The sequence below is a fragment of the Nicotiana tomentosiformis genome, chromosome 4 (assembly GCF_000390325.3).
Source record: "Nicotiana tomentosiformis chromosome 4, ASM39032v3, whole genome shotgun sequence".
NCBI classification, from domain to species: Eukaryota; Viridiplantae; Streptophyta; class Magnoliopsida; order Solanales; family Solanaceae; genus Nicotiana; species Nicotiana tomentosiformis.
The window spans coordinates 97,665,221-97,691,963 of NC_090815.1; the positions used below are offsets into that span (position 1 = coordinate 97,665,221).

The 26,743-nt window shown below is 34.9% G+C and overlaps 5 protein-coding genes across 10 annotated transcripts; 2 read left to right on the forward strand and 3 right to left on the reverse strand.

Moving 5' to 3' along the window:
* Nucleotides 1-1,113: 1,113 nt before the first annotated feature.
* LOC104101951 (transcription termination factor MTERF8, chloroplastic-like) lies at nt 1,114-5,103 on the reverse strand. The gene is made up of 3 exons (XM_009609516.4): nt 4,878-5,103; nt 2,512-3,548; nt 1,114-2,151 (listed from the first exon to the last, which is right to left on the reverse strand). The coding sequence occupies exons 1-2, from the start codon at nt 4,977-4,979 to the stop codon at nt 2,532-2,534; spliced, it is 1,119 nt and encodes a 372-aa protein (XP_009607811.1). The 5' UTR covers nt 4,980-5,103; the 3' UTR covers nt 1,114-2,151; nt 2,512-2,531.
* Nucleotides 5,104-9,908: 4,805 nt separating this feature from the next.
* On the forward strand, nt 9,909-13,322 carry LOC104101953 (transcription termination factor MTERF6, chloroplastic/mitochondrial-like). Of its 6 annotated transcripts, none has more exons than XM_070200045.1 (4): nt 9,909-11,189; nt 11,291-11,383; nt 12,578-12,729; nt 12,824-13,322. In XM_070200045.1, exon 1 carries the CDS (start codon nt 10,046-10,048, stop codon nt 11,162-11,164), a length of 1,119 nt encoding a protein of 372 aa, XP_070056146.1. In that variant the 5' UTR covers nt 9,909-10,045; the 3' UTR covers nt 11,165-11,189; nt 11,291-11,383; nt 12,578-12,729; nt 12,824-13,322. The 6 variants fall into 6 exon arrangements, with proteins under 6 accessions (XP_070056146.1, XP_070056150.1, XP_070056147.1 ...); XM_070200049.1 differs by having other exon boundaries at nt 12,578-12,635; XM_070200046.1 differs by lacking the exon at nt 11,291-11,383 and having other exon boundaries at nt 9,910-11,189; nt 12,578-12,735.
* A 933-nt stretch (nt 13,323-14,255) lies between these two features.
* Nucleotides 14,256-16,602, reverse strand: LOC104101956 (transcription termination factor MTERF8, chloroplastic-like). Its single transcript, XM_009609528.4, has 2 exons — nt 15,493-16,602; nt 14,256-15,281 (listed from the first exon to the last, which is right to left on the reverse strand). Exons 1-2 carry the CDS (start codon nt 16,498-16,500, stop codon nt 15,270-15,272), a joined length of 1,020 nt encoding a protein of 339 aa, XP_009607823.2. The 5' UTR covers nt 16,501-16,602; the 3' UTR covers nt 14,256-15,269.
* A 5,050-nt stretch (nt 16,603-21,652) lies between these two features.
* LOC104101957 (uncharacterized) lies at nt 21,653-22,078 on the forward strand. The gene has a single exon (XM_070201421.1). It carries the CDS (start codon nt 21,653-21,655, stop codon nt 22,076-22,078), a length of 426 nt encoding a protein of 141 aa, XP_070057522.1.
* A 2,604-nt stretch (nt 22,079-24,682) lies between these two features.
* LOC104101954 (uncharacterized) lies at nt 24,683-26,543 on the reverse strand. Its single transcript, XM_070201422.1, has 3 exons — nt 26,475-26,543; nt 25,954-26,160; nt 24,683-25,428 (listed from the first exon to the last, which is right to left on the reverse strand). The coding sequence occupies exons 1-3, from the start codon at nt 26,541-26,543 to the stop codon at nt 24,922-24,924; spliced, it is 783 nt and encodes a 260-aa protein (XP_070057523.1). The 3' UTR covers nt 24,683-24,921.
* Nucleotides 26,544-26,743: the final 200 nt, after the last annotated feature.

Sequence of the window (26,743 nt, forward strand, 5' to 3'; positions counted from 1 at the left end):
TAACAAAAATTACCCCTATAGAACCCTAGCTTCTTCTCCGCTTCTCTCACTGTACATAGATTTGATTCATTCCTCACAGCTATAACCAAAAAGACTCAACGATTCTACAAGCTTTAACATAGATGACAACATCATAAACAAAAGCAAAAGCTCCACAACATGGAAAAATCCTAAACAAAATCGCAATTGGGTTCAAAACCCAGGCTAATGTCATATTTACACTGTATAAGTTTGAATTTCGGGATATTATCCTGGAGTTTTCGCGGTATAAATTTAAAAATTCAAGAAAATAGTTTGGAGTTCGAACAAAAACAAAATTACTCATATCTAACAAAACTCCAGCATATTCTGCTAGAATTTAACTTGGAGAAGTTTTCAAACATATAGCGTTGGGCCTTAACTTAGAGAAGTTTGAACTCCAGCATATTATACTCCGACATATAAAAGCTTAAACTCGAGTATATATTTAAAAAAAATTATGCTTGAACTCCAACATATTGTGCTGAAACTTAACATGTAGAAGCTTAAACTTCAGCATATTATACTTAAATTTTCTTTGTTTCTCGAATTTTAGCTAAGGAACTTTTTGCTTAGATTTTATTTTTGCATTAAAATAGCTATTTTTCAATTAATTTGAATCCATGACTATTTATTAATTACCGGTCCGAAAAGTAACCAACCCATATTATTTTTACCATTTTATATGGAAGAAAAAAAAAACTAACCCCCAAGACACTAAAATTATCCCATCGCAAAACTTGTATTTCAATTTTAAAATCCCTTGTTTAGAAGGAGAGTATTTTAGCAGTTTTACATATCCAGAAAGTCCTCCATTCCTAGGGATAAACGCGCTCATGTCCGAGTCAACTTGCATGCACCCTAATGAAAAAAACACTTAATGTAATAAATGAGGCTCAAGGATGGTTGACAGCAGCAGCGCTAGATAAAGAAGAAACCTTATACAAGGTTAATTGATAATGAAATTCTCCAATATGGCAAACAATTTTTTCTTCACACAAATTTTCTGTTTCTCACAATCAATAAAAGAGCTATTACTGCTAGAAGTGTGCTTCTACTGATTCAAAGAGTGTATCTTACTTTACAAACATATCTGTGGTCACTTGCTACTCTACCAAGGAGTACTCCTATCAACACCTTTCTGACTTTCTAGTATTTTGACGAGTTAGGATGTGAGTTGAGATACCGTATATTTGGGAAGATTATGAACGAGAAAATGTAACAGGATCAACAATATCCATGTTAATTGGGAGTTACGGAATCACCAACAACAACAACCCCAGAGGGATCCCACAAGTGGAGTCTGGGAAGTGTAATGTGTCCTTACACCTACCCGGGAGAGCAGAGATAATGTTTTCGAAAGACCTTCGGCTCGAGTGAAATAAGAAGAAACCTACTATTATATTTATCAAACTAATACAGGTTAGAATGGTTACTACAAGGAGTTTGCTCTACTTCAATGGCGTGTTCATCAAGAATAAGAAGGTTTATCCCCAAGCGATAAGCTCTCAGATCATCAAAGTCTCCTTTCCTAAACCAAAATCATCCTATATATAGTCCAGGGAGCATGAGAACTTTTTTCTGATAATCGAGAAATCCCCTGTAAGCTAGCTGGGCTACTCCAATTCTGCTCACAAGGTTGAAACTCGAGGGGGTTGAGTCCGCCCCTCTATCCTGTTCCCACTTAAATACTTGACTGCAGTCAGTGACACCAATTTTTTTTTTTGATAAGGTAAAAGATTCTTTATAAGGTACCAAGATGATACAAAATGGTACAAAAAACATCCCAAATAACAACATCAGCAAGCTATCCTCCCCCTCCTAACACCTCCAGAAAGTCCATATATTGATTCAGATTTCCTAATCTGACTACATTTACACCAAAAATACAGATTATGGAGACATATATTCTTAATTCTAATAATTTGATTCCTATGTCCTTCAAAGCAAGCATTGTCCCTTTCCAGCTATAAGGTCCATAAAATGCACAACGGAATGGTTCTCCACATCTGTTTCAGCCTTCTAGGTACTCTTTGAGATTGCCAAGCTTGTAATAAACTCCTGACATATCGAGGCATCACCCAAGAAATACCACAGATGCTGAAAAATAGATCCCAGCATTGCCTAGATACTCTGCAATGAAGGAGGAAATGATTCACTGATTCCTGCTTTCTTCAGAAAGGTAACACCTATTACACAGACTGTAGCCTCTTTTCTGCATATTGCTAACTACCCAAAGCATTATTGACATAAAACACTTTTTTCATTCTTCCACCCAAATCCAAACAGTTTGAACTGGGAACAAGAGTTTATATCAATATATATTATTAGCCAATTCCCCATTTCAGTTTTTTGTCATTATTATATAAAGCCCATTTCATTAAATTAGAATCCAGCAGATTAGTGTCTGACGACAACCTGAAAGAACGAAATTCAATAGAAAACAGGAAAACAGAAAGGCATGAATATGAATCATAAAGATGAAAATCACACCTTATTTGAGCGTTGTGTATCTAACGTCTGACGCAAGTCATATATGACTCATATAGATTGGGTACCTCATCCTTGTAAGGAAGCACGAATATTGAACGAAACATACGTTCAGATATACGCAAAGCTTTCAAAAAAGATACTTTCTGATTCAGCTTATTCTCCTCTAAAACTTTCAGTACAACATTTCTAGGAATCACTCTCTTGTCCAAGCTAAGCATTAGAACCGCAGGATTACAAACCAAGTGTTCCGGTTTGTATCCGAGTTCCCTCATGAAAAAGTCCAATGCTCGCTGAATTTTAGCTTCCGACATAACCAAACAGAGAGGTTGCTTTCTGAACACAGTCATTATATCCAGATCACACCATCCACAGCTCCTGAAAATTCCCATTTTCTTTTTCACTGTTGACTTACTAACTGAAACAAGTGCAATAACTCCATAGAAAAACATTCCAGATTTAGGAGAAATCTGTAGATCCTTTTCAACTCTGTGCAATTTCTCTTCCAGCCACCCAGTTTTTTGCAAAACTACCAGTGGTTTCTGAATTAAAAGCTTCTCGATTTTGGGTTTTGAAAAACCAAACTTTTGCAACAACAATATTTTGGGATTGATTTGTTTTGGACCATTTGGAGCAAGTAACCAAGGTGATTTCTTTATAGCTTTAACCAAACATTCTTCACTACTAAACAGTTTCCTAAGATACTCCAAATTAGGCCTGAAATGAGAATCTACTCCTCGAAACAGAGCTCGTGCGTCCCATCTGAAGAGATTGACTAGGTCAGATCCGGACAACCCAAATTCTAGTAGCCACTGCAATTTTGGTTTAAGAGTTCTGTTTAAATCAGAAAAAAGCAGCTGTGGGGTAATAGAAACTAACTTCTTGATCTCTGTCCTTCCCAAACCAATCTCTTCAAAGAATTTGATTACCAAATCAGGATTCTTAGGGGGTTTCACGCTACTTAATTTGGCAGTTGCAGAATTTGCTTCATCTCTGGAGAATCCCAGTGATTTGATGAGGTAGTCTGACAAGAAAGGGTTCTGAGAAGGAGCAGACGCAAAGGGTGTTGAGCACCAAATTTGATTCCATCCATAAAATGATTTTAACTTAGACACTTAAGCAAGAATAGTTTCATCAGATTACAACATTGCATTGACAAATGATAATGACAATGATAATGATAACAATAATGATGATAATAATAAAAATAAACATGCAGATATAGACCATGAAACAAGATGTTATGCATTCCAACTTCATTTTTACTTGTAGAGCACAAACTTGTATTCCTTGAACCATATTACAGGGGAGTACTCAAACTTCACTACCAGAAAGGTCTCATGAACTACAAATAATATGTGATTTGTCAAAAGGGAAAGCAGCAAACAGAGATGACTAAACATCATATTGGTACGCCAAGTACCCTAATCAAGATGGGTTAGAAAAGGTCTTCTTTCACTCAAAGGTAGAACTAAACTTGGTAAAATGGCTACTAGCTAGGAAAATAACAATATATTTGATGCCCCTCATATGTTCTCCATTTTGAAAGGATTACTGTAACAAGTAGCTTTGGGACCTAGTGCTTCTATATCATGTGAGATCTACATAATTCTGCAGATTCTTTTTAAGTGAATGGTAAGTTAATTTGCTCAAATTTATTCTTATAACTACTTGTTTGGTAAATCGCCTCATTTGTTTTAGCACCAAAAAACATACTATACTACATCCTCTCAGTTTCTTAACAAGTCAAAAGGGATCCTGCCAAAGCAAAGACTCTAGCTTTAAAGCAATTGCTCCAATCACTATGAATAAACAGGCGCGTTCGTCAACGAAACAAAAATGTGGTGAACTGCACAAAGCGAAGGAAGTCACTTAAACAAAATTTATTCACTCTTTTCTTGGATTATTCATACAAATAGGTGCATTATCCTTGAAAGGCAGGGGAATTCCTGTATAAACTATGATTCTGCAACACATAGAGCTTCTTTTTCTTGTTCAACTCCTTCTCACTCTATATTTTCAGCACTCTTTTGGCGAAAAAAGTATACTAAGTTTGATTCTTTTGGTATCATAAGAAAAAAGCGTTTGAGCACATTTCTCTCTAGCTATAAACACATTTTCCATCACCACAAAACACTTGTCTAAAAAAAATTAATATTTTAATATAAAATATAAGTAAAAAAATCTAGGCGGCTAAGATAACACTTTGATATGTAAAATCATGGTTTCAGGACTACTGTCCAGAGAATAGCAGCAAAAGAGAGGGAAAAAAATATATCCAGATACATAAATTTATAAAAATGGGTATTGCTTAAACAATTTTTTCTGCAAAAAAATTAGAAATTTTCGAAGATTTCAAGAGGGATTACCTTGGTGGTGGTAGAAATTGCTTCATCTGTAGAAAATCCCACTGAACTGAAGAGGTAGGCGTTCTTGCCAATATGTCGAAATTTAGATATTCGAACTAGCATTGTTTGAGAAGGTTCAAAATTTCCTTTTTATTTTTTCTTTCAAAAGAAGTATAATAAAGCTTGTCTCTTCTAAAATTGAAAAGGGTTAGAAATAGCAAAATGTTTGAGCGCCATGTTTTACAATGCTAGTACTAAGATGTGACACTTCGGTTTTAGTTTATGACACTTTGGCTCCACTCAACTGTTAAGAGGTTGTTTGATTCCGATTATAAAGAAAAAAGTGTGTGCATTAGCAATACTTAAGTGTTTTGATTTTAATTTATGAATTGTGTTTAGTTAAAGTTCAATTTGAGCACTATATTTAACAAAATTAAAATCTCTCTTTATTCAAAAGAAAAAAAATGAAGTTGGATGCCAAAAAATAGACAATCAATTTCCATCTTACCTCATGGTGAGAGATAAGAAAGTTATGATAATTACTTAAACCTCATTAGTAATAGGAGTAAAAAATAAAACATGTAATTTTTTCAACCCTATTCAAAATATAGTTGAAATTTATGAAATATTTAAATAACACGTGTACAGCTTGTTTGGATGGTTGTTACATATCGTTTTATAATGTATCGTATCATATTATATTGTACTTTATTGTTTTGATGAATACCTTGGATAGATCGTATAGTTTGTCGTCATTTCATAATGTCATGCACCAGCACTATAAAAAATACACATGCAATATTACAGATAGAAAGTTGCAATATTACAGATAGAAGTAGGGTACGATGTAAAATTATTATATAAAAAGTAAAAGATAAAATATAATTATTTAATAACAAGAAGGGCAAAATGAGAGAAAAAAATAAGGTAACTAGCCGATCACACCAAATTGATCGTTATATAGAATGGCATATAATCATACGATACAATAAAATTTAAATAACAACAAAAGAAAAAAAATTATAAAATTGAAGTAATAATATGATACGATACAATACAATACGTAATAACCATCCAAACAAGCTGGTATATACCTAGTCTCGAATCGAGCTTTTGTAATGACCCGACCAGTCATTTTGAGTGTTGTAGCCTCGTTCCTCCATTTACTACTTATTTTATGCTCATTTGTCGTTATGTGACTTGCCGGGGTAGTTGGTTCGGTTCTGGGGATGTTTTGGAATGAGTTGAGACACTTAGTCTCAAGATTGGAAGCTTAAGTTGAAAAGGTTGACATGTTGACTTATGTGTAAACGACCCCGACATGGAGTTTCGACGGTTCTGATAACTCCGTAGGGTAATTTTGGACTTAGGAGTGTATCCGTATAGTGATTTTGGAAGTCCGTAGTTGATTTTAGGCTTGAATGGGGAAAGTTAGAAAATTAGAAGTTTTGAAAATTGAGAAGTTTGACCGAGAGTTGACCTTGTGGTTATCGGGCTCGGATTTTGGTTCTAGGAGTTGGAGTAGGTCCGTTGTGTCATTTATGACTTGTGTGCAAAATTTGAGGTCAATCGGACTTGATTTGATATGTTTCGGCGTCGAATATAGACGTTGGAAGTTCATAAGTTCATTAGGCATGAATCGATACGAGATTCATGATTTTAGCGTTGTTTGATGTGATTTGACGCTTCGAGTGAGTTCGTATGATATTTTAGGACTTGTTGGTATGTTTGGTTGAGGTCCGGGGACCTCAGGTGGATTTCAAATGGTTAACGGAGTGAAATTGGGACTTGGAAGACTACTAAAGGTTGTTGGTGTCCAAGTCAGGTTTCATTCTATGTGATCGTGTGGAGCGGTCCGCGATCACGAAGGCTTATTTTTGGGCAGCTAGGTATTTACTCTACGCGCTCGTGAGTTAAGGGTTGCGATCAGCAGTAAATCACGAACACGTGGGTTAGGCCGTGTTCTCGAAGAGGAAATGAGGCAGCAACTGAGGTCACACGTTTGTTCATCACGATCGCGTGAAGGGGGACGCGATCGCGTGAAGGGGGACGCGATCACGTAGGTCTGAGGAATCAGTGCTTCGCGTTCGCGTGGGGATTGCCGCGTTTGCGTAGGGTTAATTATAGGGAAGCTGAGTTTGTGCTTCGCGATCGCGAAGTATTTTCCGCGATCGCGAAGCATTTTTCGCGATCGCGATTAAAGGATAACTGGGCAGAATTTAAAGTCCCAAAAATGAGGGTTTGAGGTTATTTCACAATTTAATTTTGGGAGCTCGGTTGGAGGCGTTTCTTGGAGAGATTTTCAATGGAGTGATTGGGGGTAAGTGATTCTTACTTAGTTTTGGTTAAATTTCATGATTATATCTTTGATTTCATCATTTAATTAGTGATTTGGGTTGAAAAATTACGAAAAATGGAGAAAACTTCTTAGGCCGAAATTTGGGGATTTGAGCGAGATTTTGGTATCGGATTCTAGTAGCTTTGATATGGTTGGACTCATTGTTGAATAGGTGTTCGAATTTGTAACTTTCATCGGATTCCGAGACGTGGGCCAGAGGGTTGACTTTTGAGTTGACATTTTGATTTTTGATTAAGAACTTAGCATTTTTATATGGAATTGATTCATATAGCTTGAGTTGATTGTATCGAATTGTTTGTGGCTAGATTCGAGTCATTCAGAGTTGTAGTAGAGATTTACACAGTTTGAGGTAAGTAACACTTCTAAATTAGATTTTGAGGGTATGAAAACCCGAAGTACATGTTATGTGATTGGTGTTGAGGTGACGCAAATGCTGGGTGACGGGCTTGTGGACGTGCACCATAGGAATTGTGACTTGGTTAATTCCATGAAGTTGTATAGTTGAATAATCTTATCGCTATTCGTATATTCTCCATGTGTTAGAGAAATTGAGATGCAAGTCATATTAGAAATCATACTTAGGCTATATGCTAGTACTGTTAGGACCCACAAATATCGTATTGCATGTTGAATTAATTGCTTAAGTTGCAATTATATACTCAGTCACAACTATTATTTGCATATAATATCCCAGCTTCTGTTTTCATTTATTGATACATCATATCATCATTATTTGGGGTGATTATCATGATTTTTGTGAGCCCGAGAGACTGGAAAAATTGATTACTGAGTGAGGCTGAGGGCCTGATTGTGAGGATATTTATGGGATTGGCTGCACGCCGTATCATGTTTTATTGATTCATGCCATGATTGGCTTATTATAGCGCTTGGGCTGGATCTACCCCTCCGGAGTCTGCACACCCACATTGAACGCAAGTACCTACTGAGTGCGTGTGCGAGTACGAGTGCCGAGCGATTCGGAGGATTAAGTGACTGTGACGATGAAGTGACTGTGAGGATGGAGTGAATGGGAGGACTGCGCGATTGATACTCTGAGAGTATGCATATGATTTTACCAATGTTTCGCATTACAGTTGGCCTACATAACTGTCATGTAGATATCGAGATATATCATTTCTCTCTTTTAGTACACTTGACATATCTTACGTGTTTAAGCTTTAACTGTTGAACTTGAAAGCATGTCTACATTTCTGTACTGTATTTTCTGTAATTGAACTATACCTGTGAAGCTCGTCACTACTTTCAGCCCAAAAGTTAGACTTGTTACTTGCGGAGTTGGTTGTACTCACGCTACACCCTGCATTTCGTGTGCAAATCCAGGTATTTTCGAACACGGTGGTTGCTGATTCTCAGAGTTTTCAGCCGTTCGGAGATTATCGAGGTAGATGCCTTGGCGTCCGCAGACCTTGACTCTCCTCCCCTGTCCCCTAGTTTTACTTATTCAGTTCTACTTTCTTAGACAGTGTATCAGACTATGTATTTGTATAGATGCTCATGTACTCAGTGACACCCGGGGTTTGGGAACTTCTGTATTTAATTATGACGTTTTTATTCGATTTTTATGAGATTTTCACTTATTTAGACATGTTTTAGTATAACTAGTAGTCGTACCCGCGCGATGCACGGTCAATATTAAAAAATATTAATTAAATTAAATTATTATCGTGACTTATATAGTCATTGAATAAGTTTTTTGTTCTATATTTTTCTTTATTTTATTATTCAATGTTTAGTATTTTTACATTGTTAATAGAATTTGTTTTAGCATATTACTTTGTTTAATATTTTTATTTGCTCACTTTCTTTTTGTAATATAAGAGAAGATATATATATTTTATTAATCTCGAAATATTTTTTATTTTAAATTTATTTTGTAGTTGTCAATAATATAATGTGAATTTTAATGAATAAAATCTCTATTAAATGAAAGGGACTTATATAGTTATCGAATAACTTTTTGTTATGCATTTTTTATTATATTATCCAATATTAAATATAATTGCATTGTTAATAGAAATTTTTATTAGCATATTACTTTCATTAATATTTTTGTCTACTACTTTCTCGTAATATAATAGAAGATATATATTTTATTACTCTTGAAATATATTTTTATTTTAAATTTTATCCTACTGTTCTCAATAATATCTGAATTTTAATGAATAAAATCTCTATTAAATTAATGAGACTTATATAGGCATCGAATAACTTTTTTGTTCTGAATTTTTCTTTATTATATTATCCAATATTTATTAGCATATTGCTTTATTTAAATTTTTGTATGCTACTTTCATTTTATAATATAATAAAAGATATATTTTTTTTATATATAATTTATTCTATTATTATCAATAATAATTTTTGAATAAATAAAAATTTTATTTTTAAAAGAGAAAAACAAAAATTATTTAATAAACAAAGAATTTTTAAATTGCCAGTTTTTGTTGTTGTAATTTTAGTATTTTTATTTTAAAATAATTTTAAAACTCCAACTTAAAACTACTCTCCAATTTGAATGGACAGTTTTTTTAAAATTTTTGTTTTTTATTATAAAATATTTTATTTTATTATTTGATAGAAATTTTCGTATTAATTATTTTTATGACATGTAATTTTTTTCTAGGCTGAAAGTTGGCCTAAGGATAAGATTTTTTCCTTCTTTTAATAATATAGAGAAGATATGAAATTGAAAATGTTGGCACCATCGACGATGGTTTGAGATTAGGGCGTGACAGCTTTACATACTCTGACTTGATTCTGTTTTCCAACATAAGCTGTGCTGCTTCAGTTATTATTATTTTTAAAAACTATGTTAGCTCGAATAACTGGGATTCATGTCAATGGAGTCAAGAATCTACACATTTTCTCCATCTACACCTTCAGATTTCTCCATGCTAATACTACTACTACACCAACCCATTTCTTAGTGGACTTTCTTGTTGATTCTCTCGGGTTTTCAAGAGAAGAAGCAGTCACTACAAGCAACAAGGTAACCCGCTTGAAACCCTCAAAAAACCCAGAATTTGTTATCAATTTCTTTAAAATAAGTGGTTTTGATAATACCCAAATCAAAAACATTGTCTCCAAGTCCCCTAAAGTACTGTTCTCTAATGTAGACAAAACCCTAAAACCAAAACTCGAGATTTTACAAGAAATTGGTTTTTCTGGATCTGACTTGGTTAAGTTTGCAAATGCAAATATTCATATTTTTGATAGAGGTGTAGATACTTTTCTTAGACCTTCACTTAATTACCTTAGAACTTTATTGGGTAGTGATGAAGATGTTGTTAAGGCTATAAAAAAAGCTTCTTGGTTACTTGGTTGTAATGCTCCCAAGATAATGGCACCTAATGTATTGTTGCTGCAAAATATTGGGTTTTCGGATTTGAAACTTAGGAAGTTTATATTGCACCACCCAAGAATTATGATGCGGAAAACTGAATGGCTTGAGGATATTTTTCATAGAGTAGAAGCGGACTTTGGAATCTCTCGTGAATCGGCTATGTTTCTCCATGGAATTAGTGCCGTTAGTTCCTTTAGTCAGTCAACTCTGGCAGAGAAGGTTGACGTTTATAGGAGTTTTGGTTGGTCTGATGCGCATATCAGTACGATGGCGAGAAAACTACCTTTTTGTTTCTGCTTATCGGAGGCTAAAATCTGTAAACAATTAACTTTTCTCATGAAGGAAGTTGGCTGCACGTCAGAGTATTTAGCATCTCGTCCTAAGCTGTTAATGTATAGTTTGGAGAAGAGAGTGATTCCTAGATATAAGGTCCTGAAAATTTTACATGGCAAGCGTCTCAACGGAGGTCTTGGGTTTTACTCTGCTGCGTGCATGACGCCATCGAAGTTTATGAAAGAAGTAGTGTTGCCTTACAAGGATAAACTACCCCTTCTATATGGATCATACATGAAAAGCGTCCAATGAATAGATATTATCAGTTTCTAAATAGGTAAGCAACTTTCTTTTGGCTGATATCTAGTCTTATTAATTTGTTTTGTAATTGCCATGTTTTTTTTTTTTTTTTTTGTGGTTTTTTCTTTTTGAGCCTAGGGTCTTTCGGAAACAGCCTCTCTACCTTCACGATGTAGGGGTAAGGACTGCGTATATACTACCCTCCACAGACCCCATGTGGGAATATACTGGGTATGTTGTTGTTGTTGTTGTGTGTTTGGTGGTTTTTTTTATCTCGGGACAATGTCACTCTTACACTAGATGATGTGTTGCCATTATCTGATTAAGCATTTCGAAACAAAGAGCACTCTTTGTTGAAGCCATTTGTACTTAAAAGTGCTGAGTAATCGGAGATCCGTGAAGGTTACGATCATGTCCTGGTCAAACCGATGCCCGAAAGTATGAGCATATTTTTAGATGCCTGACATTATGAGCATCTTTGGAGATTCTGAAACCAGAAAACAGATGCTTTTGAGGGCACTGAGAGGAAGCCAGTAGTCATAAGAGTTTTGAATTTCGCCGTGAAGGGTACTGGTATTTATGGTAGTTTACTCGTAATGTACAAACCATGATTGTCTCATGCAAGTTGCGTTTGTTGGTGGTAAAGATATCTTTCTGTCTGTTTGGGCTATCTTGAGTTTTTCTTTTGTCCTTTCAGAGGTGGGGTTTACCTCTTCATTTAATAATGGAAATTTTCATGAGTTTTCTGTTCTCTAATCATATATCAGGTCAAGAAACTTCACTTTGAGAGTGAAGATTCTCTTGTCTTGCTTTTGGGATTGCCTGATTGTATAAATTCAAGTTTACTTTTCAAGTATATATTTGTATGTTGCTTTCCGAATTACGTGAAGCATATACTTCGTGAAAATGCTTTCAAACAGGCTCTTTTAGAAAAATGGTTGGGATCATTGATCGCCCATTTATCTTGATATCTTTGGCATGTCGTAGAAGGGTTAAATCTAAGCATATTTTAGACCATTGTTTCTCGCACGGTCAGATAAACTTGAGACTAAGGAATATCATAAGGTTCATTTGTGATGAAAGATAGTATCTGATGGAAATAGCGCGAGGAAAGGATGACAATTGGTGCTATGCATAGTTATGATATTAAAATTGGTGCTTAAAAGTGCAATTCATTCTATTCCGTTTCCATAGCGAGTGCAAATGTTCTTTGGGATGCACAAGAGCTGTGCCTCTTTTGTTTACTACTAGCAGCACACAGTTTGAAAACAAAACATGTGTTGCTTAGTTTGGTTACTATTTCGTTATCTGAAGGCAAAACATTCACACTCTTCTTACCTAAAATATGTTTCCTATTTCTTATTCATTTAGTTTATGAGGCGTTGACTAAGTTAATTGCACCATTTTCATGTTTATCTCTGATAGGGATTCAGCTAAGTCATTCATACCAAGACTCATGTCGACGAGGGTATTGGAAGCCATTGTAGGTCCCTTCTTGTCTATATTTTTCATTAATGTGGTGTTCATACTTTCTTGAGCCGAGGGTCTATTGGAAACGGTCACTCTATCCTCACAAGGTAGGGGTAAGGTCTGCGTACACACTACCTTCCCCAGACCCCACGGTGTGGGATAATACTGAGCATGTTGTTGTTGTTGTTGTTGTTGTTGTAGGTTCCTAGTGTTGACCAAAGGTCCTTTTCTTGGAGAAATGAACGTCAGTTTGCAATTTCAGGAGGAAGTGCGACCACACAACCTGCTGTCAACCACACGCACCGGGGTATGTAGTTGGACACTCACTGGACTAAATTTGAGCTTGAAGAGAGACCACACAAATATGTAGTGCAAACATGCCTAGCTTGGCCAGATCTTTTATGTTGCTCACTTTAAGTCCCATTTCATCTGTATATACCAGATGGGCTTGCTTAAGTTATTTTCCTAGACTATTCTTATTTAAAAAACAAAGTTATTTCCCTAGACTTTCTCTCTCTATATATATGATGTACTTGGCTTAGGAAAGGATACTTGATGATTTGAGAGCCTATAGCTTGGTGATAAACCTTCTTGTTCTTGGTGAAAACCTATGGTTGTCATTGAAGTAGAGCAAACTCCTTGTGGTAACCATTCTAACCTCTATCAGTTTGAAAAATCAAATAGGTATCTTCTTATTTCACTTGAGGTTCTTTATTGCTTGTGGATGATTTCTTTCTTTAATTCTTAGTCCATTGCTTGAATCTGCAAAGGATAAATGTTTTTATATCGGTTTGCGTTAGTATTCAACAATCTATCCTAGCTTCTTTCATTCTTCTTCGCCAAGTTGTTGGGTTTCAAGTGGTTTGTTTTCATTCCGTTTACTTGTATCTAACTGATACGGGATCCGTACAATCTCCTCTCTATTTTTCTTCCTCAAATACCTCCATCCAACAACTATGGTATTAGTGGAATCCATAACTCCTAGTTAACACGGATTGTTATTGGTCCTGTTACAAAATTAATCGTCTGTTCATGTTAATTTTAAGGTAGAATAACCTAATAAACACCTGCTTGTTCAGTTTCAACATCTTGGTGCCCGTACTCTATGAAGTTTAAAGCAGACACATGAACTAGATCAAAACATGAATTTTATACGCCTCTGACCGTTGACCAAGCTTGTGTGGTATTGATCTGGTTGAGTTGGACAAAAAAGACTAAAATTTAGAAATGTCATGGTTCTAATGTATTGATTCATACCACATAAATCATATATGTCCATTTATTAGTTTAGAACACATGCTTCTAAAGCAACTATTAAAGAGGTAAAAATGTGTGGGGTTGTAACCTTGCAGATGAAAGAAAACAAGAATAGCATAGAATCTTTTGCTGCTGCTTTAAGTGAGGGCCAATGTTAGCTGCATTTGCTAAGCAAATAGGAAAAACAATGGAGAGAAATGAAGAAAAAGAAAGGCAAAAAGGCATAGCGCCTCTCATTGTGTCTTAAACGGGAATACAATAACTTTAATCTTAGTCAAATGCTTGATAAATTAACAAAACCATGAAGCACAAGGTTTACAAATGTCAACTGAAGAAAATTGAACACCTCGTATGTAATATATCCCTACTCCGCGGATACTATGAACCTACACTTTTACAAACTTTATTCTCAGATAGAAATTAACAATATGGTGGTTTCCTGAACAATGTCCTTAAACCAAAACCAGAAAACCCAAAGAAGTGCATTTTGCTTTAGGAAGTGAAATTGCAAATTCCAATTACTAAAATAAGATAGATACCAAGAAAAACACAAAAAGAAAAAGGAAAGAATGAGAGAGCAAAAATGCTAGGTAATTTCTTCTAGTACCTGAAGAAATTGTCTAAGTTCGTGTAAGCTTGTCCTGACACTACTATTATACAAAAAATCATTTCAAGGACTAGAAAGTATGGCATGAAAAAGAATGGTCAACTTCACAATATAGATAAGACAAAGACTAAAGCTCTAAGGTAAAGGGTAGCTCGATGCACTAAGCTACCGCCATACGCAAGATCCGGAAGAGGACCAGCCCACATTGGGTCTTATGTACACAACCTTTCCTTGTATTTTTGAAAGAGGCGGTTTCCACAACTTAAACCCATAACTTCTGGTCATACTGCGACAAGTTTTACCATTGCGCCAAGCTCCGTTCATTAAAGTTTCAGTAAGATACAATAAAAGTCCTTTACATGTTAATCAGTGGTAAAGGTAAGGCTTAAGAAACTAACCTGCAATCCAGTTCCTTTAAAATGGATAGATTAGTAAACAACTAGTGCAAAATGTTATAGGATCAAACTCAGACAAGATAGAAGAACTTCCCAACGGGAAATCATACATCCTTTTGTCATCCATCAGAGAGAAAATCAGACCCTTATATCATATAACCAATGCCAAAGCGGAAAAAGTATTTTATTTTATCTTCTGGAACAAACTTGGTGGTAACTGCCAAAGGGAATCAGTTATCAAGATCTGTTGAATCCGAAAAGCTTCAAATGGCAAGGTTGAATTTGCATATAGCTCAGAGCAGTTGAAACTTGTATATATGAGGAAGGTCTTTCAGTAAACTATGAACCAATTCCAGGAATGAATTTTGGCAACACCGGCTGTGACTTTTTAGAATACAAACTGAAAAAAGAAAAGCAAAGAAAATATTGACTACAACTAATAATTTTAGAAAGATCTCAGCACCCTTAGTGCCAAAAGTAAACCAAATCTACTAAGGAGCCGCAGTTTTTTTGTGCGATTCACACAGATCAGGTATCTGATCCTTGTAGGGCAGCACAAAATAGTCTATGAACTTTGACTCTGTTAAGGTCAGAACATAATAGAGATTCACCTTTCTCCTCTCAAGCTTCTTTTCGTCCAAAATTTTCAAGACTTGCATCCGAGGTATCACCCTTTTCTCCAGACTATAGGCCAAAAATGCAGGACGAGAAGCCAAGTAAGAAGATTCAAAACTGAGCTCCTTCATGTAAAGATTCAATGCTTTCTGAATTCTAACCTCTGAGAGAGCAATACAAAGCGGTAGCTTCCTGAATAACTTGAGTATTTCATCATCAGACCATCCAAAACTCTTGAAAATTCCAATCTTCCTATCCAATGTAGACTTTTTTTGCGCAGATAAAACATGAAATGCATAAAGAAAACTAGGGGAGCCAAGCGGGACTCGAAAATCCTTCTCCACTCTATGCAAGGAATACTTAACACGATCAGGATTTTGTGTAACACGAGAAGGATTTTGAAGCACAAATTTTTTAATTCTCGCATCAGAAATACCACAGTTTTTCAACAACAATACATTAGTATCCATAATATGACGGGCACCAAAAGAAAGCAACCGAGGACTTCTCTTTATAGCCGTAACTATATTTTCGTCAGTGGCCAAAGTTCTCCTAAGACAATCAATGGTAGGTCTCATATGAGTATCTAAACCTATTACCATAATTTTAGTATTTTTAGCAATTACATTCACCAAGTCCGACCCGGATAGCCCGAGGTCCACAAGGCACTGGAATTTGGGCTTTAGGGTTTTAGAAACATCACAGAATAGCAATTTGGGTGCTCTAGAGACCATCGTTTTGATCTGGGAGTTGTCAAAACCGGTTTGTTTCAAGAAATTGAGGACTAAATCGGGATCTCTGGTGGTTTTCCGTGAAGTTAACTTGGAATATGTAGAGGTTGCTTCTTCTTTGGAGAACCCTAGAGAATCAACCAGGTATTTTACAAAGAAAAGAGTTGAGGATGAAGAGTAGAGAAATTGTGACCTTAAACGGTAAAAGGAAAGGAGGTCTCCAACGCCATTGCAGTGAATCCTGTGAGCTAAACATTTGCCTCTGCTGAGCATTATCGTTTAACTAATGTCTATTAACAAATGAGGGATTAGACCAATCTATTTGTACATAATTTGAACAAAAAATTGCACGGCATGTCCCTCCATCGAGACTTGTGTTGGGTAAACCTGTTTAACGGGCCGGTTTGACACGTTTTCCGACTGATTCGGACCGGTATTAACCCGACCCAACCCGGATCGGTAGTTAGAGTGGACTGGGTTAGGGGTTGGTCCGTATAAAAAAAAATTCGGTTAACCGGACAGGTCGAAATCGTTGGCATTCGACCGGTTAACCGGATGACCCGGTTCAACAACTATTTTGATTTTTTTTTAAAAAATTGAATTTGACCGTTGGCAACGGTCTAACTTCAAATTTGTCTACAAGTCCAACGGAATTATTGCAAGAATGGCCCTTTTTGAGCATTTTTTAAAAAAAAATAACACTTTTAGTAATTACTAATTAAACTCTTTGAAAAACTATAAATACACCCCCTCTTCTTCGTTTCTTCACTCGTCTCTGATTTCTCAAATTCAAATCTCAATTGTCATTCTCTCATTCTTTGCCTAAATTGCAATTAAGTATTTGGCTCTCATTTTTTTTGGAATTTAATTTATCGTATTATTTGAAGTTTGAAGTTTGAACTTTGAACAATTGACGTTTCTTCGTTGTAAGTTGTAACATTGGAGTTGCGAAAATCATTATCTGTTCAACTTATTTCAGAATTCGGTGCACTCCCTCCAACTCTTTCTCTTATTTACTATTTTATTTGCATATTTAATTTTTTTTAGTAGTTAAATTTTCACAATATGGTTAATGCTGCAAAAAGAATTTGTAATAAGGTTGCTAATCGGGGTAATCAGGAAAATAGGAAAAGAGGTACTACTTTAACATCTAGTAGTAATTTAAATGACTCTACACATGTTTCTGAAACATCATCTGATAATAATATAGATTATAAACAATTACAAGAAGATTTCGGTGTAGAAGACAATGAATTAGAAATTGAAGATGAGACACCACTTACACCTAGTAGTGTTGGAGTTGGTAGCATGAGTGGTGGTCGTGGCACTAGTAGTAGACCACCTGTGGCCCCGACTACTAATCAGAGAAAAAGAAGTAAAGTTTGAAAATATTTTGACGAAATAGAGAATTCTGATAGAGTTAGATGCAAACTTTGTAAAGATGATTTTAACCATAACACTAGAGGAAGTTGGAGGAAGTTTAGGGGGGACTGGAACACTTAGTAGACATTTGAAAATTACTCATCCGATAGAATATGGTTCTTATTTAGATGAAAATCAAGGAACTCTAAACCCTAGTACTGGAGTACTTATGAAATATGATAAAATGAAGGATCGTGGGGAGTTAGCAAAAATGATTGCTTTGGGTTGTTTACCTTTTTCTTTTGCTTCTTCATCATATATGACTATGTATATTCAAAGAATTTATAATCCCTTATTTAAAGGTATCTCTAGAAGTACTTGTAAATCTGATATCTTTAGACTTCATGGACAATATTAGACATACATACGTTATTTGTTTGACCACCTTCCTTGTAGAGTTTCTTTAACTTCTGATATTGGCCATGCTGTAAATGAAAATAATTATTTGACAATTACATGTCATTGGATAGATAATAATTATTGTATGCAAAAACGTATTATCGCTTTTAAATATGATGAAGATCAAAGCCATACTGCTATTTTTATAAGTACTACTATTTGCGAAATTGTTGAATTTTATAATCTTAATAAAAAGTATTGTGTATGTCTTTTGATAATGCTTCTAACAATAATGCCGCTATTTTAATATTAGGACTGCATTTGAAACCACCACTAGAAGAAATTTTTCATGTTAGGTGTGCATGCCATGTTTATAATTTAATCGTTAAAAGTGACCTTGATTTTTTCCGACTGAGATTACTCATGTTAGAAGAGCAGTGGGTGTTATTCAAGGAAATAATAGACAATTTAGAATTAGAAAATTTAAGACTAAGTGTACGGAGCATAACCTTAAACCCAAATTCATGCCAGATGAAATTGTTACTAGATGGAATTATACATACTTATTTTTAAAATGTTGCTACAAATATAGATTGCCGATAACTGAAGTTGCTAATGCGCATTGTACTGATCCAAACTGTATGTTAACAACTAATACTTGGGAGGCCATTAATGATATTCAATTTTTACATAAATTTCATACATCTACTGTTGAGTTTTCTAAAGCATATTACCCTATTGTTACTATGGTTTTAGTACATATAGCTGGAATTTCTTTTCTACTTTCTGAATCCAAGAAGACGAAAAAATATAAGGATGCTGTTGAAAAAATGCAAGTCAAATTCAAAAAATATTTTTTTCCAATTCCTCCGATTTACTTAATTTATGTTGTTTTAAATCCTTCTATAAAGATGTCTAATTGTCACCAATTAATCAATGCTTTATATAGTTATATGGAGATTAGACCAACTGAAACCCCAAATATATATTGTTGTATGAACAAACTAAATGATTATTTACAATAATTATATAATTATTATGCAAATATAATTAATGATGGTGCTATTAATGTAAACAATGTTAATCCCACTATGCATTATACTACTTCTGCTGCATCTGCTAATATGGATGAAGATGAAAGTCTTGATGGCTATAATATTTGGGCTACGTTTCCTTCCACTCAAACCAGTAGCAGGAACATTGATGAACTTCAATTCTACTTGCAAAAGCAATCAGAGCCTCGCAATAAGAAATTTTTACCGTTGGGATGGTGGCATGAGAATGAAAAGTAATTTTCTGTTCTTTCCGCTATGGCTCGGGACGTGCTGAATGTGCCAATTTCAATTGTTGCATCAGAGAGTGCATTTAGTCAAGCAAGACAACAACTAGGAGATACTCGTCACTCATTGGGATGCAATGCTTTGAAAGTTTTAGTATGTTTCAGAGATTGGATTAGATCGGAACGAAGAAATCAGGGACGTGAAGATGTTGATAAACCAGAAGACGAGGAACTTGGAGATATTTTAACACACGGTCACCCATATGAATTTAACACTCCAGAAGATGACCAAGAAGTTCATATTGATTGTGAAGAACTTACTAAGCCAATGCAAAACCTTTGAAGTTCTAGATTTATATTTAATAATTAAACTTTGAATTTACTCTTTTTTCGTTAATTTAGTTGTTGTTAAATATAAACTTTAATTTGCAAGTTTGAAATAAAAAAAAGAACTTGCAAATTATAAGTGCAATTTTTTCCCATCTTCATTGTATTATATTATCTTAAATTCTTAATGAAATATTCAAATATAAGAATTTTAAAGTCTTTGCATTCTTTATTCAAACACTTTTTTTATAAGATAATTTTTTTGTTTTATATTTTTACTTTAGTTATACAAACTGTAAAAAAAAAGAAAAAAGAAGTACACAAACCCGGCCCGGAACCGTTCCGATTCAATTTTTGACTGGATGGGGGCCGGATCCGTTAAGCCCGGTTTGTCAAACTCGAAATTCGGCCCGGATTGGTGACCGACCGATTACTTTTTTTCTCGACCCGGCCCGGCACGGCCCACCCGTTTGTCACCTTTAATCTTGGGTAATGCCTCCGTTTTTTATTGTCTAAGCAAAATGTTTCTATTTTTTAAATAAATATCATAGTTCTTAAATATTATTCCTTCTCACTACTTAATTTAGATTATAAGTAGTCGTTCTAACCTGAACTTCTTTCATTTTACCTTTTTGTCTTTATGTTGATATGATCTTTGTTTTGCAACAATTTTAGTCATACCCTTTTTTTATGTTTCTATCTTTTCGCTTTAGATCTATTTTTAATGCAAGATTTGTTGAACTAAATGCAATATAGTAGTCTTCAGATGGTCACTCAGAGAGGCAGAACAAGAAAGAGTAATTCTAATAGATAACTGGAAGATAGAACAAAAAAGCATGAAAGGAAATGATTCTTATCCGTAGACTTCTCTGTTCCTTTTCGTATTATTCGTGTCAAAATCTTCATATAATGTACCATCATACTAAAAGAGGCATATTTTTTAAATTTAAACAAAATGTTATATGATTTATTGATGGAAAATATTATACGTCCACCAAATTTTATGCGATTTGTTGAAATTGGACTAAAGAATATCAAATCAAATAAAGATGAAGATTTGATTTAAGGATACAATGACAATATCTTAATCAATGCAATATGACTTTAGAAATCTGATTACTTGAGTTGGACTTCTAATATTCTTATAGCGGGTTTGGCCAAGCATTTTTTTTTTGGGCAAAAGTGATTTTTTTTTCTTTTTCAAAAGTACTTTTGGCCAAAAATTGAGGTGTTTGGCCAAGCTTTTGGAAGGAAAAAAATATTTTTGAGGAGAATCAAAAACGGTTTTTGAGATGCAGAAAAAAGTAGTTTCTATCAAAAATACTTTTGTAAGAATCATTTTTAAGAAAAATACACTTAGAAGCAATTTTCAAAAGTTTGGCAAAATACTAATTACTGCTCAAAAATATTTTTCAAATTAATTAGCCAAACACAAACTACTTCTCACCAAAAACACTTTTTAAAAAAGTAATTTTGAGAAAAGTACTTCTCAAAATAAGCTGGTTTCAAAAGCTTGGCCAAACATGCTATTAATATATGTTGGAAATTAAACCAAGATTAAATAGTATTTCTAAGTTGTATAGGATTTGGTATTTGATAGTTTATTTAGTTTATGTCTAGTTAGATTTGTTTACCAAGTTCATATTGGAATAGGTTTTATTAGTCTAGTCAAATTTAGTTTGTAGTATTATAAATATGGATGCAACTACTTATTTTCTTGTAGAGAGATTCAAGAGTTTCTAAGTTCTGGAAAGAAAAAAAAGACTACTACCACGTTCTCTCTAATTTGATAAATTTCTTCTATATAACCTTAATTGAGTTTTTTACTTGTGCCTAAATTGTTCTTCAGGGTTATTTCAATCCTTCAAATTGGTATCACAGCCTTGATACCAATTTGCAGAGACAATTTTTGAGGTTGAAGGAGGTGGTTGTCGTAGAGTCAGTGACGCAGATTTCTTCCATCTGTTGCTGTTTAGAAGGAAATTTTTGGTTTATATATTTTTTCCGATTTTGGCTTCTGCTCGTAGGAGGGAGAAATAGGAAAGTGAATTCAAAGATATGAGATCGGGTGGAGGAGGAGTAGAATATAAATCCGCCGATTTGGGAATGTCTACGAGTTATGCTGCAATGTCTGCTTCTTTAACCTCAATTCCTATTCAGTCCTCCAACCTTGGTTTTAAGTTGTTGAAAAAACTTGGCTGGAGAGAAGGAACTGGACTTGGCATTGCTGAACAGGGTAGATTAGAACCTGTGCCAGCTTATATCAAGAAAAATAAGAGAGGCTTGGGAGCAAAGAAGTCAAAGAAGGCAGCAGAGCACCTTAAAAGTTCTGGGCTTTCCTTGGGGCAGAAGATTGTAAAAGATGGGGAGAAAGAAAAAGCGTCTGATGTACAGAAGACAAAGGGAATCTCTAAAAAGATGAAGAAAGTACTAGAGTTTGAGAATCGCATGCAAGAGAAAGAATTTGAGCGAGTTTTTTTTTAGGGAATTCTGGCCAGATAATGCTTAGTTCGTCCCCTCGTCTAATTTTGTTTTCCGCCATATATTTCAGCCACAGTGTACCATCCAATGAACAAAACCCAGCTACGCCTAAGAATATTCATGTACATATGCATGAATGATTTTTATAAGAATGACTTCTTTCCATCTTTTGTTGAAGTTTACTCTACTTTATGTTGTAGTTGACAAGTGATACTATACAAATCAAGTGCCAAACAAATAAAAACTCATTTATACACTAGTCGTTTTGGTATTTCTTCTTCCACCGAACTTAGCTTTGCGTGTCTCATGCAAAAACCAACATGAAGTTTTGAATTAATATTTGGAGTAAAGTGTAAAATATTCAGGCTAGTAACCAATAAAAAGAAGGGAAAGAATTGCATGCTAATGTATCCATATTAAACTCAGTATATTTCCAAAACGTGAACCATAACATTTACCGTAATAAATTCATCTTGAGGATAGAAACCCGAAAGAAAAAAGACAAAGTAATGAAGTGATTTGACATTTTGGTGTCGACTTTTATAAAACATATTATAAGTATGATTAAAGACCAGGCATATATAGTTATTACTGTAACAGTTAAAAACTAAAAGAACCAAGCAAATAAAAGTTGGAATGTGAAAAGGTAATATTCTAAATCCTCCCCCATTTATCCGGGTAAAAAATTGTCTTAGAGATTCTAAATCCTCTATCATAATTATTGGCACATGAAAAAAATTCTTTCCTACTCATCCTCTACTTCCAACCTAGACGTTGTGAGTTCGAGTCACCCCAAGAGCAAGGTGAGAAGTTTTTGGAGGGAGGGAGCCGAGGATCTATCGAAAACAGCTTCTCTACCCCAGGGTAAGGGTAAGGTCTGCGTACACACTCCCCTCTCCAGACCCCACTAGTGAAATTATACTGGGTTGTTGTTGTTGTTGTTGTCGTCGTCGTCGTCGTCCGATTAATAAATGCTGCTAACTATATTCATGTCATTTATTAGAAGGAATTATTTTTGTTTAAGGGCAAAATTGTCACTCAAATTTTGATGGGTAAATTTTGTAAATTAAGTTTGACTTAAAATGTTCTCACTCAGATCTCTCATTCTCTTTTTCTAAAGCAAAGAAATAGCCAGAGCTACCTTTGAACAATTATAGGGAGGAGAAAACAACTGCATATAACATACTGAAAATTGAGAAGTAATGCTAAGGAGGGAATACGTTCTACGTTAAGGCTATAGCAAAAAGAAGGGGGGCTTGTAGCGACTAGCAAAGAAATAAGCTGAGCAAGGAAAACCATGGTGCAAATTGTAAGCTTTGAACCTGCCTTTAGAACAAATTGTTAACTGTGTCAAAATATGATCATTTCCACATGCAAGTATGGTACTTTTAGTTCAGCGAACAGCATGAATGACGCCTGATTTAAAGACAAATAATCAGTGTTATCAAAGCGAAAAACGCAAAAAAACTCTAAGATCCGTTGTAGCTTTAAGCGCGAAGCGCAAATAACGTGTGGGCTATAATGAAAAAAGGCGCAACTTGAGAAAAAGTAAAAATATGTATATGCAGTCCAAGACCAATATATGGACAAGGAAATTGAAAAAATAATACGATAAAGTGAAATATCAATTGTTTAGTATCGTCTTTTCAAGATTGATTACACTCATGGGCAAGGAAAAGTATACCTTAGAGCCTTGATACGACACTGAAGCGCCCACAAAGGCGTGTTTTAAGTGCGCCTTTGACAACACTGCAACTAATCGGATAGTTTGGAAAAAGAAGGCACAAATGCAACAATACTGATTGGGGAAATAAATACACCTTGTTTTAAAAGAGGCTCTCGAGTTATGGTATCATGCTACACTTTTTGTATAGAATTCATAGAGAGATCAGTAATTTTAGCATCATAAAACCAGCTCAAAGTCTGAATAAATTTTGATTCTAGGAACCATTCTTTTGTCCAAACCAAACCTCTATAAGCTGAGATGAGAAAGCTGTCTCTGGGGAAGATATCCAAGTTGAGACAAAACTCGTAATGATCATGTCCACAAAGACTCTTACTAAGCAAAGCAGCAGTTCCATTCCATAGATCACAAGTCCAACTGGAGAGAGATATGAACCTATTTCCCCTCTCAGGACCATTTCTTTGAGTCGCCCTGAATTTTACACAATTTGTACCAGAAGCGGACCTATGCAATAGGTAGATGGGTCACTGATACTCGAAAAGTTCGACAAAACTTCTATGTATATATGTATGTGTAAATCTTTGAAAAATAGCGATATATTAATAGTGCACACTCTATATAGAAAGCAGATTTTGGTTGAATCAAAAAATGCACCCACGATCTTCAAATCCTGGGTCCGTCCTTGATTTGTACCCTCCTTATTGAGTATGCGTTTCTCAATTTGGTCACTTGGAAAACCATTATAACAAGTACTATTTTGTAAAGACAATATAGTTCTTTCGCAATCAAATCAATATGAACTACAAACGTATAACATATTGGTAGAGTAAATACAATGACAAACCCAATGAGAGAAAATAAGGCAGCATGGTAAGATTAAGATATCAGATACCGTAGTTTATTTTCCTCTCATTTCAGCAAGATAACCAGGAAGAAGCATTATAGAGACAATCATATAACCTGGCAATTTTCGAGCCAACACAACAATTACGCCTCAGGCCCAAACAAATTGGAGTCAGCTATACGAAACCTCACTTCTTTCTTTAAGCTAACTCATATCGTCATTATATTAAATAAAATAACAGTGAAAGCGAAAAACAAGTTAAATCTTCGAGCACTAAGGAACCACAAGTTTTTTGTGCGATTCATACAGATCAGGTATCTAATCCTTGTAGGGTAGCACAAAATAGTCTATGAACTTTGACTCTGCTAACATTAGAACAGGATAAAGACTCCACTTTCTCCTCTTAAGCTTTTTTTCATCCAAAATTTTCAAGACTTGCATCCGAGGTAGCACCTTTTTTTCCATACTGCAGGCCAAAAGTGCAGGACGAGAAGACAAGTAAGAAGGTTCAAAACTGAGCTCCTTCATGTAAAGATTCAATGCTTTCTGAATTCTAACCTCTGAGAAAGCAACACAATGAGGTAGCTTCCTGAACATCTCGAGTATATGATCATCAGACCATCCAAAACTCTTGAAAATTCCAATCTTCTTTTGACCGGCTAACGCACGAAATCCATATAGAAAAGTAGCGGAGTCAGGCGTAACTCGGAAATCCTTCTCCACTGTAATTATGGCCAATATTTTGGCTAATGTAGTCCATCTCACATAAGAATACGCATATTTGCAAAATGTAGACTTTGTTGGCAATATTCTTTGAGACCCAAAAATATTACATTATGTGGTGGACATCATTTGCACAAGTTGTATCTCTTCTTTTACACCTAAGAAGCCAAGACTTTTTTGCCTATAAAAGGGAAGGCGATTAGTTCATTTTAGACACACCAACAAGACTTGTCTTCAATTCTTGTTTCTTCCTTTCTTCCTTTATTAAGAGTGTTTTGCATGAGACTTAGTGTTAAGAAGCACTTGTGTGAACCTTTTCTTTAGAGTGATCTTGTGAGGTTATTCTTATGAGGTTATTCTCTTAGGGTATTTGGGATTAATTAGAGTGTTTACTCTAATTTTGTACTCTTATTGTTATAGTAAATTGCTCTTCTCCGCTTGTGAATGTAGGTCACTTTGACCGAACCACGTTAAATTTGTGTTTCTTTATTTACTTTAATTGTCGTTGTTATCAACTTCTATTGTCTTTATTATTGCCATTATACCGTTATTTGGCTATATTCCGCACTACCCGGATTCCCGATCCTAACATCCACCCTATGCAACAAATCCTTAAACCACTCAGACTTTTGTGTAATAGAAGACAAATTTTTTTATCATCAAATCAGAAAAACCATAGTTTCTCAACAACAAAACATTAGTCTCCATAATATGATGGGCACCAAAAGAGAGCAACCAAACAGCTCTCTTTATAGCTTTAACTACATCTTCATTGCTACCCAAAATTCTCCTAAGACAATCAATTGTAGGTCTTAAATGCGTATCTAAACTTCTCTAAAAAATATTTGGATCTTTTGCAATTACACTCACCAGGTCCGACCGGGATAACCCGAGATCCACAAGGCACTGACGTTTGGGTTTTAGGGTTCTGGAAACATCACGGTATAGCAATCTGGGTGCTCGAAAAACCAATTTTTTAATCTGGGTCTTTTCAAAACCGGTTTGTATCAAGAAATTGAGGAGTAAATCGGGATTTTTTATGTTTTTCTGTGGAGTTAGCTTGGAAGACGTAGAAATTGCTTCTTTTTTTGAGAACCCTAGAGAATCAATCAGGTATTTAATCAAGAATTGGGTTGAGATACGATTACGGGTAGAGGTTGTTGAGCAGAGAAATTGAGATCTGAAACAGCATAAGGAAAGGAGGTGTCCAGAGCCATTGCAGTGAAATATGGAACTGTGAGCGGATACAGCTAGAGCTGCTTTGCCTCTGAATCTGATGAGCATTACCATTTAGCTATTTTGCTATTAACAGTGGAAAAATACTTCTCCACGGTTCACTGTGTTTCTATAATCTCTCTCGCATTATAGAAAAGATTTTACTGTTTTGAGTTTTTTTAATTTCTTTTTGACTCAAAAT

What these genes read in the sequence shown, in the direction of transcription:
- LOC104101951 (XM_009609516.4), bottom strand. Translation starts at nt 4,979, where the DNA reads ATGCTAGTTCGAATATCTAAATTTCGACATATTGGCAAGAACGCCTAC. An exon ending in CAATTTCTACCACCACCAAG is followed by an intron (nt 3,549 to 4,877) that starts GTAATCCCTCTT and finishes GCTCCTTCTCAG; the next exon opens with AACCCTTTCTTGTCAGACTA.
- LOC104101953 (XM_070200045.1), top strand. Translation starts at nt 10,046, where the DNA reads ATGTTAGCTCGAATAACTGGGATTCATGTCAATGGAGTCAAGAATCTA.
- LOC104101956 (XM_009609528.4), bottom strand. Translation starts at nt 16,500, where the DNA reads ATGCTCAGCAGAGGCAAATGTTTAGCTCACAGGATTCACTGCAATGGC.
- LOC104101957 (XM_070201421.1), top strand. Translation starts at nt 21,653, where the DNA reads ATGAGATCGGGTGGAGGAGGAGTAGAATATAAATCCGCCGATTTGGGA.
- LOC104101954 (XM_070201422.1), bottom strand. Translation starts at nt 26,543, where the DNA reads ATGGCTCTGGACACCTCCTTTCCTTATGCTGTTTCAGATCTCAATTTC. An exon ending in CTGCTCAACAACCTCTACCC is followed by an intron (nt 26,161 to 26,474) that starts GTAATCGTATCT and finishes AATATTTTTTAG; the next exon opens with AGAAGTTTAGATACGCATTT. An exon ending in TTGTCTTCTATTACACAAAA is followed by an intron (nt 25,429 to 25,953) that starts GTCTGAGTGGTT and finishes TAATGTAATATT; the next exon opens with TTTGGGTCTCAAAGAATATT.